Raw genomic sequence first — 18,569 nt, forward strand, 5'->3', positions numbered from 1 at the left:
TGAAATTACTTGTGATTGACTTTGCTACAATAGGCAGAAGGATTGCTTTTGTCTTTTAACATCCTTTGTCCTGTATTGAACAGTGCTTTAACAGAAAAGAAAAATACTTCTCTCTGTGTAACGTGGTTATCAAAAAAGGAGTATTTTAGAAATGCTGTGCACAAGACAGCAGAAGAGAGGCTGTATGCATTGTGTATGTTACAGAAGGGACAGATGAAATGCCTTACCTCTGTGTCTTGAATCAAAATGCAAGTGTAGAAAACTTAAAATACATTTTTAATGTAGCATGGTGCCTAAAACATTAAGGAAGGTCTTAATGCAGACTTAATATTCTTACTCGCCCTCTTCATTCTTCAACAATCAGTGCAATGAAATAAGCATCTGCCTTTTGACCTTGTTTCTCTTTGTGTTACTGAGCTCATATGAGTCTCTACTTTTGTACTGGTGTGTTTGGTTTGTTTCTTATTTTTAATGTTATCATCAAACTGCTGAATTTTCTCATACAAGCAGTAGATTTCAGAGGGCATCAATTTATCATGTTGGACTGTAGCTGCCCCAGGTTTATCCACAGAACAGGAAGGTGTCCCAGTGAAGTTCTTTTAATGGGAAGCATGTGTTCAGTGTCTAGATGTCCACAGTGGCTGTATAATCTGGATATTAGTTTTGTTTGATTTATCAAGGAGGCAAAGATTGCAGGCTGAGGCTACAGTTCTTTGTCTCCCCCTTCCTGTCCAGAATTTTCTCCCTTGCAGTCAGACTGAACTGAAAGCAGTTTGGGTAACTGCTGTTAACAGACTAATAAATATCCAGACTACCATCTCTTGCTCTTGTCTAGGAGTGCAGGTATTCCAGATTGATTGAGGAGTAACCTGGTTTATGGAAAGAGACTTCCAACATCTGAACATTGCTGACATTTGTTAGAAAGCATTTTGTAGTGGAAATGTGCTGCGCTGTATTTAGTAGGGTGGACTCCAATAGCATCCTTCATATTTGCAGCTTCTGGGGAAACTTTTCCAACTACTAGTTATGATTTTGGAAGTGCTTCAGCTTTCCTGATAAGGCCAGATACGCTGTCTTGAAAATAAACTTCCTTAAATCTGCAAATGGTCTCCTGTTTTGTGGATGACTGGCTCATTGAAGCGTCTTCCAACTAGAAATGCTTATAGGAAGTGTAACCTTTGGCTGACAAGAGATTCTGCTGAAGTTCACCTACAAGCACATTTTGGCTCTGGAGACAGTGCGTCTAGCCAACAGGACTAATCTCAGCTGTACTGGGCCAGCATGTCAGCTTCCTATCCACAGAACTTGGAATCTCATCTGGGGCAATCTCAGAAATTGAAATCTTATGTTAAGTCTTGCTTGGTAATTGTATTTCCTGGTAGCAGCTGCATGTGTATTATCTTTTAGCAAAAATGCTTTCCAACAGTGTTTTGTAGCAGTACTTGGCTTAACCAAGAGGCTTATTATTGCTTGATACAGCAGCTGAGAAGAAGTTTTCCAGGAATTTGGATCACTAGAGGTCTATTCTATCAATCTATTTTCCAGAGTCTGAAAAATGAGATTCTTGATACAAAGTTTAAATGGTTTCAGTATGTTGCTTGTAAACTCATTAATTCTGTCTTTATCAGTGTATCTGGTTTCTCTTTTCCTGGGTAATAACTTCTAAATGTGTGGGGTTTATAAATGTATCTTTATGTCCAGCTTTCTTCCATGAGATCATGATACTGAGCTTTATTTTTAATTTCTGATTTAAAGTTAGAAATGTGTGTCTGTTTCCCAGTAGAAACCCTAAATGTTCAAGAATTTTTGAACTCTTACTCTTGGTAACTTGAGCCAGGGTGTCTTTTCTGCCTTAAGCGTAGGTTCACAAAGGTTTCCACTGAGACTTTCCTTGACCAAAACAGCTTGGCAGAAAAAGTTAAGTTCTACCAGTCTTTGGGTGACAGTGATGTTTTTCCTGTTTGGTAAAGATGAGACAAGAAATTTAATTTTTCCAAAATTTTGATAAGCTCTTAATTGCATTCATATTTTAGAACTAAGTCAAATACAATGAATTCCTAATTTGAAAGTAATGTAATAAACCTTTACAAAGGAAGAGTTAATATATAGGTGAAAACATTATTATTTTTAATAACTTAGCCTCAGTGTTTGTTGAATGAAAATACTGCAGTACTGGGTTAACCTTGTGTCATTAGAATGTTTCATAAAAGAGAAAATAATACTTTCAAAAGTTGTCTAATAATGGAACTGATATCTTGGATATTTTTCCATTTTTGCTTGTGAATAAAGCTGTTAACACCATGCCTGATAGCTGTGGAGACTTTCAGAATGCATTAAAGAAGAAACAGATTTCTGCTCTGAAGGAATCTGAATTGCTTAGTCTCAGGAAGCTTAATTTGTCAATTTGTTCACAAAATTGTTCATATGCAATTGCTGTATGAAGTGAAACTCAGAAACAGCAATGTTTTGAGTAGATGGTATATCTAAAAGAACCCTTTTTCCCTTTCCCCTGAATACCTGGTTGTGCCCTCTTGTTCTTCATTAAGCAAGAGGAACTGGATTTTCACTGTCTCTCAAATTAAAATTTGCATCTTTAATTTGGGGAATATTATTTGAGGTGAGAGCAGGCAATAGGCGTTCAAGTACAAGTCCTGCTGCTTCTTTGGTTATAAAAACAGATTTCCACAGCTCAGCTTATGCAAAGGACCTTACCTATATTATTTTTCTTTGGCTGCTTGTAATTTACCAGTCAGCTGTTAGACAAGAGAACAGTGAGGATCATTCATTTCTTCAAAAGCAGCTTAGCTGAAGTAGTACTACATGTGTCATGCATAATTTTGTTTTTTAAATTTGGAAATGTTTGAGGATACAAAAGGGTCCTTTTCCTTCAAATTGTTCTCCGCAAGATTCCCCTGTCACATTTAATGAAATCATGCATTTCTACCTCTTGCTTGCAAAGTGGAAATTTCTGAACGATGTGGAAATAACAGTGTGTTTTTCCTTGTTGAGACCAAAATCTAAATGATAAAACTGAAAATTAGTTAATCGAAAAAGAACTAATACTTTAACTGTGCAGGGAGGGCTCTGAACTGCATACAACTTAAGTTTTACTGAACTTTCTCATGGGAGATGTTTACTGTTAATATTAATTTGCATTTTGTCACTTTTAAGTTCAGCTTGTACGGTGGTAAAAATGAGCTTTCAGTTGTTGCTTATTCATTAAATGTATGGCACGTTCTCTATTGCTTTCCAGAAAAATCAAGGGTGACAGTCATTACTGTTAACAGCAGGAGTCTGAACCTTGTGCAGTGTAGGTAACTTTTGTGGAATGTGTGTATCCTGCATAGTATTGAAACTTGCTTCAGTCCAAGTGTTGGAAATAGGGGGTTGGGGAGGGGAAGTATACTGCACGTATGTGCCCTCATATTCCTGAGTGGTTAGGAATGGGATAGGAAGAAACATCTTTATGCTTAAGCAGCAAAATGCAAGGGGAAGTAATTTTCTATTTATGCAAACCAACAGTGGATTACTTGGCTTAAACTTCCTTAAAACAGAACTCTGAGACTGTTCCTTTCTGCGCAAGTCATTATATGCTGGCCTTTGCTTATAGTCAAATTAGTAACTTTCCATCTTGAGTTTGAGCTGTCTCCTGTGCTCTCTTGGAACTGCCAATGCAAATTATATTGTAGTGTAGACACATGATTTTGGTTTGTGCTGAGATGTTTAAATAATCAACCTTGAGGTATGCAGTATCTGTGAGGCTGAATTTTTTCTTTTTCTTTTTCCTTCTTTCTTGGCATCTCCAGTACTTCTTATTATCTTAGTTTCTTTAAATTAAAAAAAAAAAAAAAAAGAGGGGGGGAAAAAAGCCCAAACCACTTTTCTTTTCTTGTTTCTTGTAGGTTTATGGGTGTCTGTGTGCATCAAGGACAGCTGCATGCACTTACTGAGGTAAGACTATTTCATGATATACATACTCAATATGAAACAGTTCTCAGGCCAGATTTTGCAACTGGTGTTCACCTTGAGTGATAGTTTCTTTTATGGTGACTAGTGAGTTAATCACATGCTACTTGCTATGCAGTGGGAAGACTGCAGCATCAGGCCTCAGAACTGTACCTGGCTTATAGCCCTTGTATGTCTTTTCCAATCAGAAGCACTTATTAGGATGGAAAAATAAATCACAGCAGGAACATAAAATTTCACTGATAATCTAAATGAGAGATGCGGATTACTGTTGAGCTGCCCTTAAATATCATTTGTTTCGGTGACATGGCATTGTACTTAAGTCTTATTTGTACTCTGGTTGCGTGTACGTTTCATAGGTGAATCAGGAATGTTTCAGCTGGGTGATGTTAGTGTATTCAGTCCCTACCACTTTCTTATTTGGAGTAACATCAAGATTACAGCTTAACCTGGGTCCCATAAAAAGGAATGATTCCATTGCCCGTATACCCTGATCTAGGTCTCAAATGCGAAACTGAAGTTTCCATTCCTGTGAGTCTTCCCACCAAGTTTTACTGGGTTGTATGTTTAATTCCCCTGTAAACTGCTCACAAAAAAACAAGAAGGGAGTATTCTCGTTAGGAATAACGTTGCCTGTTTTGAGTCAAGACCAATAAAATGTTTTTCCTGCTGTTTTAGTTTGAGTACAGATTGAGGGAAAACTCATGTTTTGTAATGTTAATGTTTCTTATTTACTTGTATTTTGTAGGAATTGCTCAATTAAAAGATTAAACCTTTCCCACCCCAAAGACAAGTATGTTATTAATTAGCAATTAACAGATTCCTGGTTTGCTTGCCAAGAACTACTGTAAAATGAGAAGATTGGATGGCTGTATGCCAATTATCAGGATACATGTGGCCATCACTTTCTGTGGCCATAACTTTCATATGCAACTCTGAGGCAAAAATGCACATAGGTGGGCAGTGAATTTCTTCAACTTCTGGGGTGACAATTCTGCAGTTCTAGTTCGAGCTATTACTACAGTGATGCACACTAGTTTACAGTGGGTGTATTTCTAGAGTAAGAGCAAAGGTAAAGACACTTTCAGAAATTTCAAGATACAGCACATGTGAGGGGTCCTTTGATATGAGAGGGATAGTTTATTTGATCTTTTCCTCCGCCCCCCCCCCCCGCTCAGTAGAGGAACTGTTTCTAAGATTTGGCATTAGATGGCTGATCTAGTCCTTCAGAGGGGCAGGCTTTGCTGACATTGCCAATTTCTTTTGAACCTCTGATCAGTTAAAACAGGGAGGTTTCAGGCCCTTCCACTCACTAAACATGTCCTAGAAGAGATGGAGGTTCATAATGTGGTGTTGTACTAAATCTTGGCTGATCTTCCTCAGTGTGGCTTTTTGGTTTTTGTTTGTTTGTCCCTCCCCCCCCGCCCTTCATCCCAGTTGCTTGCCATTTAAATGTCCCTCTCCACCCAGAAAGCCAAGAAAATGAGAACAGCGCAGATGCTTCCTCATGGAGAGCTAACTTTGTAGCTGCTTGCTTTGTTCAGCTATTTTTGAGTTCTTGGCAAGCAAATAAATCTAAGACAGACTTCAAAGAATAACTTTATATAGTTATAATTCAGAATAACAGAAGAGATTCCTAAAACATCTTGAGACCAAAGAGGAAAAGTTTTAGCCTGAAGAAGGTCGCTGCAAAATTTCGAGAAACAGCATAGCTTTAGTGACATATTATAAAAGTACATGTTGTGATCACTGCTTTTCTTATGTGGCCCAAGATGGACATTTAATGCCTTCAGTAAGAAAAAACACAACTGAAGGCCATCATAAGTTGATGTTGTAGGGAATCCACACACAGTTGTGTCCAATACGGTAGTTGTTCTTTGGTTTTACAGAGCTTTTAAAAGTTAAGAGCTGTGTATGTTCCAAGTGGTGGAATTAGTTGTGTTTTCTGGCAACAGTAGTGGCATTTTTCATCTTGAAGTGTGTGTAGAGTAATAGTTGAGTTCTGAAGACGTCTGGAGGTTACAGAAGGGGCCTGAAATGGCTGAAGGAATTATTAGTAAGACAGACATGGTGAATCACCAGTTCAAATATAGCCCAGGAGGATAAACAAATCAGCCACTGTCTCGTGGCTTTTTTCAGCTTGTGGTCCAAAAAGGTGGTCTCCTAGCTTCCAGTGCTCAACGTAATTGATACTAGCCTGACTCTACTAGCACTTCTGCCAGGGTTTCACTTCTTTGGAGATGAAACTGTTGATTCAGAGGCCCATTGCTCAATAGGTGTCTGAGTGACTGCAAGGAGAATCCTCTCTTGCACTAGCCTATGCTGGACCTGTTCTGTAAGGAGCTTAATTATCCCTTCTTGTGTTTTGAGAGTACGGTTGATGATATGCCTAAGTAAAAGGGATACAGCATCACTTAGAGCTTATGTCTGAGGGCACGATGGGAAATCATGTTTATTTGTATGTATATGTTTCCATGACAGATGAGGTTGAGTACTTGTGGCAAATGTTTGGTGAATGGATCTAGATGAATTGTGCTGTTAAGCCTCCTGTGCTATTAACAGGCAGGGCAACAACCACAAATGGTGTTAGAGGAGCTTTGAGGATTTTATAAGCCTGTTAAGGGGCTACATTGGTAATATACAGCACTTTGTTATTGGAAGGCAGTCTGAAGTGTTACATTTCTTTTCTTGCATGTTTAAACACATAGGAGGCTAAACACAGTGGATCATGCAGAGCAGCTTTTTTGCTTGAGGAAGGTGTTGATCGTATGTAGGCCTTGGTTTTTCCCGTTTGGCAGCATTTTACATTGTTTTAATTGTCCTCTCTCAAGTGGTTTTTGTTTTTAAAACTGTTGGGCAAGAAGCAGTTTCTGTTTGTTTTGGTTTGTTTTTTTTCAAAATAAGAATGGAATTGTTTAATTATAGACTGCACTAGGACTTTGGCCTTGTTCTGAATCCACAGTCTTATCAGTTTTGAAAATCCAATATTGTTTTCAAAGTTCTACTCAAGCCAGAAGCTATGGCATATGCCTCTTCTGACGTAGGTCAGTATCTATCCTTAGAGTCACAGAATGGTTTAGGCTGGCAGGGACCTGTATCCTTGCAGGCACATAGTTAAGAAACATTTAAGGAAAGTGAAGTAGGTACTTTTAATAGGTGTACTGCTCAGACGAGACTGCCTCACTAACTTTGAGCTGATGGGCACAGATTTTCTGTGCTTATTTTTTGTAAAACCAGGAACTGGGTATTCCTTTTTCAGTATTCAGCTCTAATCGGTAGCTAGCGGTTTGTTTCTGTAGCTACAAGAATCTGCAGGGCTTCCTGCTGTACTTGCATGCCTCTCCAAGCTAATTTCAGCCTCTCCTTCAAGCCTCTCTCTCTGTTTTCCGGCCACCTTCCTAATCTGACAACTCTCTATTCGCTTCCATTTCTTAATTTCCTGGCACACAGCATCCTCAGACTTGGAGAAATTTGCGTAGTAGTACAGGCTCTGGTGTCAGTTAGCATGAAATGCTGCTGAGCATTCGGAGACCAGATCTGAGCCACTGCCAGGAGGTTAGCAGACAGCATACACTCCAGGGGACACGAAGCTATGAGCCAGTTAGTGTGGAGCAGCCATGGCTTAATAGTGATAGCATACGATCTTATCCCGTACACATTTACCATGGAATGGATGCATGAGCAAGCACCTATTTTAGATGGGAGGCAAACAAATTTATTTGTGCGTTGCAGGTTCTATAGGCCTATGCTATTACACTGAAGCAGATAGCATACAGTCTAGCATATAAAAGCCACTTAGTACCTTTTTGCGAATCTTAAATTGTTGAACTCTGTTAAGCAGGTTTATCTGAATTTCTAAGAGAGAGGTCAGGCTAAAATCTTGTTTTAATTATATGTGTATATATGCACAGAGCAAGTCATACAGCTTGATAATTCCTTCTTGAAGGAAATTAAAACCCTGACACAGTGTGTATAGAAGATGAGGAACGGAGAGGTATTACGTGTTGATTGGGATATCTTGAAATTGCAGTGCTTCACAAACGAGCTAATTGTTACAACAGAAGTTTTATGGCTATTAATTCATACTGGATGATAGTAAAAAAGTGCACAAATTCATAATCTGAATATATATATATAATCTGCCCTAATCTGAAGCTGTAGCTTTACTTGCTCAGTGCAGGATCTGACAGGCATTGAAGCTTTCTCAGGCAGGGAGCAGGGCCATGGCAGTGTGGTAGGAACACATGATCTGTGGTGGAGGGGTGGACAGTATTGTTTCAGCCAGCAGCTGGATCTGCTGTCTGCCTGACATGCACTCCTGTAGTCTTTCAGTCTTCCTTCTTGCGGATGTACTACCTAGTCAGTCTGTCTGATTCCATCCCGAGTATCTGGGGTGGTATTAGGTGTTTCATGGGTCTAAGAGTATATTTGGGCAGCCTTGGTTTTAAGGTGCTGTACACATGGCATTGGAACAATGGTGAGATAACTGTAAGGGGTGAGACAGCCTTTCTGTGCACCTGCCTCCTCCAGTGCATCCCATTCGGCGAGTTCTTATCAGCTGCCTCACATACTGCATCTTACAAGGGCTGCGTGCAGGGATGCATGAAAGTGCCTTGAAGTCTAAAATGTTTCCTGGGTGCTCAGAGTGGTGGTGTCTGCAATAATGTATGCTGGCAATGTATAGTATGGACAACAGAGTTTAGTGCAGATGTATGTGGCAAAAAGTGCTGTAAGAAATATCTTGACTGCTGCTTTAAGTTTTTGGAGTTTTTTTTAAGAGAATCCACAGAATTCTTTGAACTCGTGCACATTTGCAGTTCAATTAATTTTTTTTTATAGCTGTGTCGTAAACCCCAGGAAAAAATTTACTACGGAAATCCTTCCAGACATATTAATTTTTATCTCAGGCAAGATAATTGCCATTGGACAATTCTGACATGTTGCACTGTAGTAGCTTACTGAATTTGACATTGCTGTTTTTACCATCAACCACAATTCATTGTTTTGAGACAAGAATGGTCTTATGTAGCAGTTTGGAAAAGATACTTCCCCCCCCCCCCCCCCCCCCCCCCTCTTCCTTGCACAGCGTATCCCTTTTGTACTCCTAAAGCTCATCTTAATGAAAGAGCCTGTGGCTTTTGAAGAGAGAGTGTTTTTTTCAGTAAGTTCCTCTGTGATAACTGAAAACTTTCCTTCTCTGCTTTTCCTCCCAACAGTAATAATTTAAGTAAACTATAGATGCAAGTGGAGTTTCAGGCCTTTGGAGACTTTTTTTTTTTTTTTTTTTTTTTTTTTTTTACTTTTGGGGATAGCACTGACTGGGAAGAAAAAATATTAAAAGCTTAAAATTCTCAGAATTATTACAATTCTGCTGAATTATCCTTTTACAAGGAAGGGAAAGTAAGTTCTTTAAGTAAGAAGGTCCTTCTGATATACAACTTTCACAAGTAGAATGTATCATGAAAAATGTTTAATTTTCCTTCCCTCTTTTTTCCTCCCCTCAGTTCTTAGGCACCTTCCTATGGAGAGTCTTTGACCCTGGAATGGAGGACAGACATCACTTAGGTCTCCTCTTCTAAACCTTTATGCTACAGCAAAAATTGTAGGCATACATTGCCTTCCAGATGGCAACTGCACACTTTCGAGAGTTTTAAAAAGCCCAGGAACACCATTCTTTCCATGCTCTCTCCTCCCCCCATCTCCTGTAACGCTTGCTAATCCCTAGTGTTACTCCACCAGTGCAATTCATATTGTTTGAGTAACTTCAGTTTTACTCCTCTAGCACTGCAAACAACTCAGCTTTAACTCAGCTTTGGTGATCACAGTAGGGCTAGCCTGTCAACCCTAGAGAACTTAGTGTCTTTAGAACTATAGTTCCTATTACCAGTCATTCTGCAAATATTCCATATGGCAAAGGACTTGCTCCCAGTTTGGGTATTACCTGTTTACCAGCTGAGGTTTAGTTCCTGGATAAGATGGCTCTCTGGTGGTTGTCCCTCAAAAAAGAGAAAAGCCGCAGTGCTAAGTTGATTAGCCTGAGCTTGGAGACAACTGAAGAGAAGATGAAAGCTGTGTTAAAGGTGGCACCAAGTAGAAAATTAGAAGAAATTAAGGGACTCTCAACTTCATCCTGTTAGAAAATGTTACTCATCTGTTGGATGCTGCCATCCAATTTCTAGCAAAAAAGCAATTGGAGAATTATTAGGCAAGCTGTTTACTTTCATGTAAGATTAAAGGTGTTAGGTATTACCTAATATGCACAGTCAAGCCATACTGATTAGAGACTTCCAGATCAGTTTGTATCCTTAATATCTTGTGCTTTTCATTAGCTACCCTTGCTTATTGAAATCTTCCTTAGGCACTTTCTGTAGTCATTCTGACTGTAGTATTGAAAAAAGAAAACTCAAGAGGATGAGCAAAAAAGCAGAGGGGTGGGAAAACTCTAGAGATGTTTTGGTCCTCTGTCTCTCCTCAGATTTGGTCTCTAACTCTGGTCCAATTTGGTCTCATTTGCGTACATAAAACATCTTACCTGAGTGTATCAGAGGTTTCAGGCAGTTTGTCAAGTTATTTACTTTATGGTCTTGTGGAACTAGCAACTGCTGTGACTTTCTGGAGGAATTAAGTGAGCAACTGTGCAAACTTTCTCTTGGATGTTTTGGCTGACAGCTTTGAGAATATACCTGCTAATTCTAAATGTCTTTGTTTTAGGGGAATGAGTCTGGATACAGAGTAGTGTAAAAAAAAAAAAAAAAGATGGAATTTACTTTGAAGCAACTTTAAAAAAAGATTAGCATGCTATGGTGACAAAGGATACCTTTCAGATGACTTTAGCAGCCCATAGCTGGCATGTTTAAATGCCTTCTGGCTCTAGGATGCTGGAGAAGGAGTGCTGTTTAAACTTTTTAAGAACTCTAAGTATGTGTAAAATTCTGCAGATTAAATTGATCCTTATGATCTCTCAGCCAATGAATAGCATGACCTGTGGATTAATACTGTAATAAATCTCTACTTCCATGCTTTATTCTTTTTGTCCTTAGTTCAGATATTTTTTGTAGCATTCATTAGAGCTACAGATTCATTTTGTGTACTTCCATGGGAATAGGAAGAGGAGTTCTTACAGTGGTGCTATACTGAGGCCAGTGCTGGAAAGTGTAACGTGTAGAGGCAATCTGGGCCTTTGCAGGTATAAAACCCAAGTACCAGCAGTGTAAGTTTAGCCTTATGGAAAGTATGTCAGAGGTTGTTGGGTCCTCTGCTAAACTATGGTTACTTTGTACCCCTCCTGGTATGGATTTGGGCATTAGAACTCAATATATTTAATTCCAGGAAGGTATGCTTTGATGAAAAGAATGGGTATGTGGTATAAGACTAGAGTACCTATTGCTAATACTCGCTTGCCCCTTTTGCTGCTTTCATTGTAGGACTGGAAGTCTAGCCAGCACACACCTGTGTTATTTCATCTGTTAATTTGGTTGTTTGGGTTCATTAGCTTTTCCCTTACAGGAGTCATTAAGAGTCAGGCCTTGCATATACTTGCTTTGGAGTCAAGAGAAAACCATTCATCTGGACCCCAGGGATTTGACCTCTAGAGAAGAGTGACGGTAACCTTGTCTGATGCAGCAGTAGCTGCACTTCCCCTTAATGACTGGGGACTGTGTCAGAAGTTTGCTGTAGGACCTAAGGAGAAGAGTAAGGGTCATGGCAGTAGAAGTAGGTCCTGAGCAGGAAATAACTCGGGTATTAGGAAGACTAGGCTAGTCTGTAATGTAAAGGTGAGAAATCATTCCATTTCATTGCAACTGTTTTTTCCAGCACTAAAATAGAATGAATGCATCACATAAGATGTCTGTTAAGACTGTTCACTGTCCGCATAGTACTTTATGTTCTTAAGAAAAAGCATCTATTATCTCACCACAGAAAAACTGTTGCAAGCTAATAGATGCTTTGAAATATCTGGTTAATTCTATCATCCTCTTTTTAAAAAACACAGAACTGCGGAGTGTTTTACTTTTTACTTTGGAGAATAGAGTTAAGGTGAATCAACAAGACTCAAAACCTCCATTACTGTGTGCCTGCTTACTGGCACATGTGAATATCGGCTCAAACTTTTGGGGTTAAAAAAGCCAACCAACTGAACGTGTACAGAAAGACAAGTCTATTGCCTGTGCTTTCTCCTTCATTGCGCATGAACACCAGTTACGAAGTTACGAAGAACTGAAAGTATCACCTTCGTTGTTGCATACGGCAGCTATCTTGGCATAGGTAATAGGGAGTTTTCTTAGAGCCAAAAAGTTGGGAAGTTTCTGTTTATATTCCAGGATGAATGTCTTTATAACATGGCAAACCAAGTCTCTAGCAATATCTTTTAGAAATTTTAAAGATCCAGAATCTTTAAAGTGATAAGCCTTGGGATGTGCTTCAGATTTCTTGTATCAAAGTATCATTTTTAGCTTTTGCTTAAATTATTGTGACATTAAAAAAAAAAGGTATCTATAAATTTGAATGTTAGGTACTTGTATGTGCGTATGTATCTGAAATAAGTTATTTTAATAGCTTTGTCCAGGACCACATGTAGACCTTGTGCTTTTTCTTGTTCCTGTGTAGCTTGCAAAATGATTCCTACTACATCTTTGATAGTTTTGAAATGCAGCTGTAATTTTTTTATAAACTTGTTTCAGTGCAAACATGTCCCTTCATCTCTTGACTGTTCATGATAGAATTTTAAAAATACTTGTCAACAGTTGAGCCATATTTGGTCTTAGTTTTGCACTCTTCACAGCATATGGACTGTCAGTTTCAGTTTTGCTGTAACAGTTCACTTAGGTTCTCAATTTATAAAAATTGGCTGAATGCACTCTTGGCAAATGTAGAGTGATACTTGATGACCAGCTCTACCTCATCCTTTCTCTGTGCTGCACAAGGCATCACATTGTTTCATCTTCAAAGCGGTGTCCTTTTTTTCTCATGGTTTCATTCTCTTTAGAGGAGTACAGCATGTCTCTCTCCAACTTGAGAGATCCACGTATGAAAGGCTTAACATACCTGACACTTCCCAGCTTGCAGAATTGAAGAGACCCATTCCTGTGCCATTGATCCGTGTCAAGAAGCATGGGTAGCTCTAGAAGCAACCATGCCCTGATTCAGTATTAACTGGAGAGTGCTAGACTAACCAACTGTATTGGTTTGGGGGGAGGGGTGTCTGCCCTAACTGTATTTTTTGAAAGGGTGCATGAAAAGGGGGGGGGGGGGGGGGGAATCCCATTTCCAGTAATGATTCAGTCTAGATTATCAACTCTAGGAAGACTGAGTGAGGGTTAGAAGAATGTGAGCACCATCATGCTGTTTTATCAGCTTAAAGATGTCTCATTTTTGTTGAAATAACACTGTAGGTACTTGTACTGAGCCTAGATGACTGGTTATTCCAACAGCTGAAGAGCTGCAGACTCTGGTACCCATCACTGTACCTTGTACATGAGATTAAGTTAGACTGATTAAAGGTAGAAGTAAACCTGACTCATCTGTATGCACCAGTGGATGCAAAATTAAACCTAAACATGGTACCCATAATAAGTAAGTTAGACTGTTCAAAGTAAGAGTTTAAAAAGCTTGTAGAAAAGGGACGGTAGTGTTGGTATTTGGAAGATGTCACACTGTTTAAACTTTATGCTGTAACTTTAAGGCTTCATGAATTATTTTGTAACACAAAAAAGCAGTGTGTCTAAGACAGTGAAGTTATTTCACAGAAGTTAAGACAAAGTACATATTCTTTACTTTGTTTATATTGTTTTCCTTGGGAACCAAATATTTTTGTGAATTAGTTAAAAGGAAAAAAGACTTCAGTCCCAAACACAGCTTGATGTGCTACACATACCAAAAAAGTCCATTTAAAATCACACAAGGGGGCCTGGCTTCCAATGACAGAAGGCAGGAAATTTAGTGTTCTGGCTGAAATTCCATCTCCAGTTCATACTCTTGCAGCCTGATGTTGTGGCATATGTGGTGTGCTTGACCCTTTAGTTCTTTCTCCAGCAAAAATGATACAGGCCTCCACAGGAGTTTCAGCTAAGTCTGTCTGATTTGTAGCTTTGCAATTTTGAGTGCTTAAATATCAAAAGTCAGGTTCTTGGCAAGCATATAAAGGACCTTATTTAAGTTAGGTGATCTTTCAATTTTTTTTTCCTACATCTGATGGCTATTTACTTTTTCACAAATGAAAGCTAACCATCTTGTCTGATTGCAGTGATCAAAGACCTAGGGTTTCCAGAAAAACACTAAACAATAGAGGATTTTTTTTTTTTAAACTTAGTTTTTGGGTTGGTTATACCAAGTTAGCCCCACAGAATGCAGGCGCCCTTGTGGCATAGCTTCAGTTTGATAGGAAGTTAAATGCTGCTTTACCTGGTCGCAACATTTGTTCTGAGGACAGGAGGAACCTTTAATTACTGAATTTGTGTGTGTTTTCCTGTGGCTGTATGACTGATATGATTTGATCAATTCGCCCAAAACGCATCTTTTTAAAGAGAGTGATCTCCTATCATGTACATGTACAGAATTAGAATAAGTAAGAGAGGTTCAAGTGGGTCCTTGCTTTATAGAAAGGTGGAATAGATTCTCAAAAAGCTGCAGTAAAAAGCTCAGTTGTGGGGAAGAGCTGACAAAAATGTTGGCTTATGGAGGATGCAAGCTGGCCTTTCAGGCTCTCTCTCAAAAGGGAAGTGCTGGCAGATCAATTAAAGGAGAAACCTACTGTGGGTTGGTGGTGACCCAGTAAATTAAACACACTGGGGACAACTCTACAGAGAAAGTCTCTCCTTTTCCCAAAAGGAGACAAGCAATGAAAGTTGCGTAAGCACTGCATTGTGCTGAAGGCACACGGAAACTGCTAGATGCATTTGCAGTATGTGGTTAGGTGAGGAGAGAAGGGCGGGTTCTCACAGAGAAGAAAGTTCAGGCGTAAAAAGTACTATAATCAGAGCCACTAAAGAAATCCTCATGTGAAGACAGAAGCCAAGACTTTGAAAATATGAGTCTAACTTCAGGCGCATGGTCTGTATTTATGCATGCAAGTGCTAGATGAGAAATGATGAGCAACCAGTTATTTCAGTGAGAACTTCTGGATGTGCAAGATTTTGAGTTCTTGTCTTTTTCTTAAATGCCTGTGTATAAGCTTAAGAGCTCATGGTTAAACCTTCTTTTCTCCCCCTGCTTTCTTCCTCCCACTCATTCTCTCTTTCTCAATCTTGGCTACACAGGCTGTATGTTGGATTTAATTCTTTTTTTTTTTTCTTCCCCACTCGTAGGAGGATGATCGACTTGTTTCATCACTTCAGAGCCCGTAATAGTGCACAAGGAACCTTTATTTATTATTTTAATTGAGACAGATGCATCTAAGTATGTTGTGTTCTGAGGAGGGCTTGCTAAATACCTTGCTGGTGGTAACCTCTTCCTCCTCCTTAGAATGTTTCAAGGATAGAAGAAAGTAAAATAAGAGGTAGATAGATGTTGAACTGCAAAGAGCAAGCTCCATTGTCTCATTCCTTCCCTCCCTTCCCTGCATGTGTGTGGCAGACACATGCGGGTGGGGGGGTGTGTTCTGTGGGTTTTTTAGGGGGAGGGATTTTTAGTATCAGTGTTTTGACACTCATTGTAAGCCTGCTGGACCATTTGCCATTGTCTCAAGCAAAAAAGAAAAACATTCTTGAACTGCAACCCCTGCAATTCTTTTATTGTTGCTTTCTTCTATCTTGGAAATATGTCTAGGTTAGTAAGAGTGAGAAGATGCAAGCTTCTCAACTATTATGGTATGAGGGGGAGAGAGTGGAGGAGAACTGAATACTGCCTTGAGGACTAGATTTTCCTGTTACTTGTGTGTATGAAGAGATGCAGTCTGAACAGATACTGTGATGCAGGCCCTTTAACTTTTTGTCTGGGATTTTTCACTTATGTATTTTCCAGTAAATTCAGTTTGTAGTACTTTCTATTCCTTCCCCCCCCCCCTTCACCCTGGACCCCAGGAAACATACTTTTGAATTAACAAGTGTTTTGTAGTTTTACTTCCTCATTTCACTTTACTTATCAGCCATCCAAACCATTCAGAAACTGAGTTGTACAAGAAAATTCCTTCAATGTCTGCTTTTGCACACCACTATTAATAGGGGATCTTGGTGCATTCTATAATTGCCAATAAAGTGTTTGAGCACCTTCAAATGTAAATGGGTATTGTGGCACAGCTGAAGTGTTGAGGCTTAGAAAAGCACTCTGAAATAGCTAAAAACCAGTATTCCTTGTGCAGAATTTAAATAGTTTGTACTATGAGAGGCGTTTGTGTGCTGTGACTTTTGAGCTCAGTAGATCCTTGTAGCTGTTTTACAGACTTCAAAAAATGAAGCAAACAGGTTATTTATCTGGAATCTTGCAGACATAATCTGTGGGCCGCTACTGCTGGTATCTTTGTGGGGAAGGTGAGAAAGACCTTATTTAAATAAGAGGCTCCTTGTCAGGGGCTACAGCTTGCTTCTAGGCAGAACTTAGTGTATAGTATGTTCAAAATGCTGTCATTATGGATAGAGCCTTCTGCTCTTAACAGAAGTGTTATCATAGAGATGCTGTTTCTTCTTGCCTGTGTCAGCAACAAGGTACTTTCTCTTCTGTGCCTGTGTGCTAATTTATGTCATTGCTAGCTTGCCATGTCCCAGATTCTTATCTGCGCTGAAACTCGGCTCTACTTAATCCAAATGGTTGTGACTTCAGATCATAAATGCAGGTTTTTTTGTTAGGCCTTCTTTGCTTTCTGTTTTTTCTACTAATATAATTACAGGAAAAGTGGTTATCAAGGTCAGTTTGTATAGATATACTGGGAGTGTCTTCCGGTTCCAACAAAATAAGCTTATTTCCTGAAGTATTTCAAACCCTTCATACGTATGGGTTGCAATAGTGCATTGTTGCTATGTGCCTGCAGTTGAAGCCTTACTTACAGTAATCTGTTTCCAGCAGCAGGCAAGCAAGTGAACATTAAATTTTGATTGAATGGAATGACAGGAAAGGGATAAATTCAGCATGATGACCATACGAGCTGTTGGATGTAGAGAATTAAAGGAAGACAAATCTTGCCATTCTTTTCCATGCCAGCGTTTAAATGTTTGGAATGCAACAAATGGTTTTCATTACAGCTCCTTCCTGAGTTAGTGCATATTAATTCTTGTTTGCCCTTATAAAATAAGCCATGCCTGTACATGCCTTTTTAGAAGGAGGAGCCAGTGAATCAATCAATGCCACAACTGACACGGAAGAAGAAACTAGAGGTAGATGTGTTGCATGCCGTGGCAATTGTGTGAGGAAGCCTGCCCTCTCCTCTATGAATAGCTGACACTTTTTAAAGCAAGATTATTTTAATCCTGTAATTGTTAACACTTTTAAAGAAAATACATAAATTTTTAATAAAGACCTGAATTGTTTGTATTGGTTGAAAAGTAGAAGAAAAATTTACTTTAGGTTACAGACTTTTTTGCCTTTGGTTTTCAGCAACCAAGGAGCAGAAAAGAAAAGTGGCCTTTAGAGGAAGATTTTTGGCTTTTTTTCTGTCCTTTCAATCAGGCTATTTTTCCTAGCCACTTGAGCCCTTCTGGTCTCCCATGAGGAAGTTTGAGTTTTGTTCTGAAATGTTCTTGCTTCACCTGCATGTTCTGACTCTTTCAGTACTTGTGGTTTGCTCCCTGGCAACATTAGTTCACCTGCTGTCCAAAAATATGCTCGTACAGCCAAAATTAAACATCCAACTTGTTCTAATGTTTAATTTGTTTTCTTTGGTGCAATCAATGTGTTAGATATTTAATGCAAATGGAAGGTTACTGCTCAGGGGTACTTGCGTGAGACAGTTTTGTAGATTTTCAAACTGTTTTGGGTTTGGTTTGTTGGTTTTTTAGTTTTTTTTAACCAAGTGGCGGTCTGTGAACTAACTTAAAAAACAATTCAATTTAATCTGGTAGTCAGTCTCAGTGTATCAACTTGTATTTCATATTGTAGTTTTGAACATACTGTCTTTTCCAGTTCTGCACAGCTGAAGCTAATGAAAACAGTTCAGGAAAACAAGGAAATTTCGAGTCCTCCCACTGTAGCTAATTATGCCAGTTGTGGCAGAAGGGTACCTTGGCTGCTTGTCTTGCAGCCAGAAGCCTTCAAAGTAGTCACTTAGTGCTGAGTGTGACAGATGACTTTTAAACATACGAGAACTGAAAATTGGGTTGTGTCCTCCTTGAAATGGGTGGTTTAAAACTTTTTTTTTTAAAAAACTTCTGCAGAAAGCTGAGTAAGTGAAAAGATTTCACTTTTCTTTTATTAGGTATGAGAGTTACCTTCTTGCTTCCAGCATTAGAAATGATACAAATATGCAAGCTCTCTTTTGACACTGCTTCAATGCATTTGTCGCCAATGTCTGCAATGTTATTTTGCTTTCCAGGTCTCCCTTTAGAGTCCAACTACATAGTTTGGCTTTTGCTCTGACATCTCTCTTACATCTCCACACTGAAGGTGCTACAGGTGTGATTCTAGTTTCTCTTTCCTCCTGCTTCTCTGCCTGCTTTCTTCATTGGGCTTCTCCAGTA

General features: G+C 39.1%; 1 protein-coding gene across 2 annotated transcripts in view; it reads left to right on the forward strand.

Annotated features, from left to right (window-relative positions):
* TESK2 (testis associated actin remodelling kinase 2) overlaps positions 1 to 18,569 on the forward strand; it is an 85,629-nt gene that overhangs the window by 37,680 nt on the left and 29,380 nt on the right. For both annotated transcript variants that reach the window (XM_075710899.1, XM_075710900.1), the window contains exon 4: positions 3,903 to 3,951. In XM_075710899.1, coding sequence (XP_075567014.1) covers positions 3,903 to 3,951 — 49 coding nt within the window. The remainder of the gene's footprint in view (positions 1 to 3,902; positions 3,952 to 18,569) is intronic.

Source organism: Pelecanus crispus, chromosome 5, assembly GCF_030463565.1.
Source record: "Pelecanus crispus isolate bPelCri1 chromosome 5, bPelCri1.pri, whole genome shotgun sequence".
Lineage (NCBI taxonomy): Eukaryota > Metazoa > Chordata > Aves > Pelecaniformes > Pelecanidae > Pelecanus > Pelecanus crispus.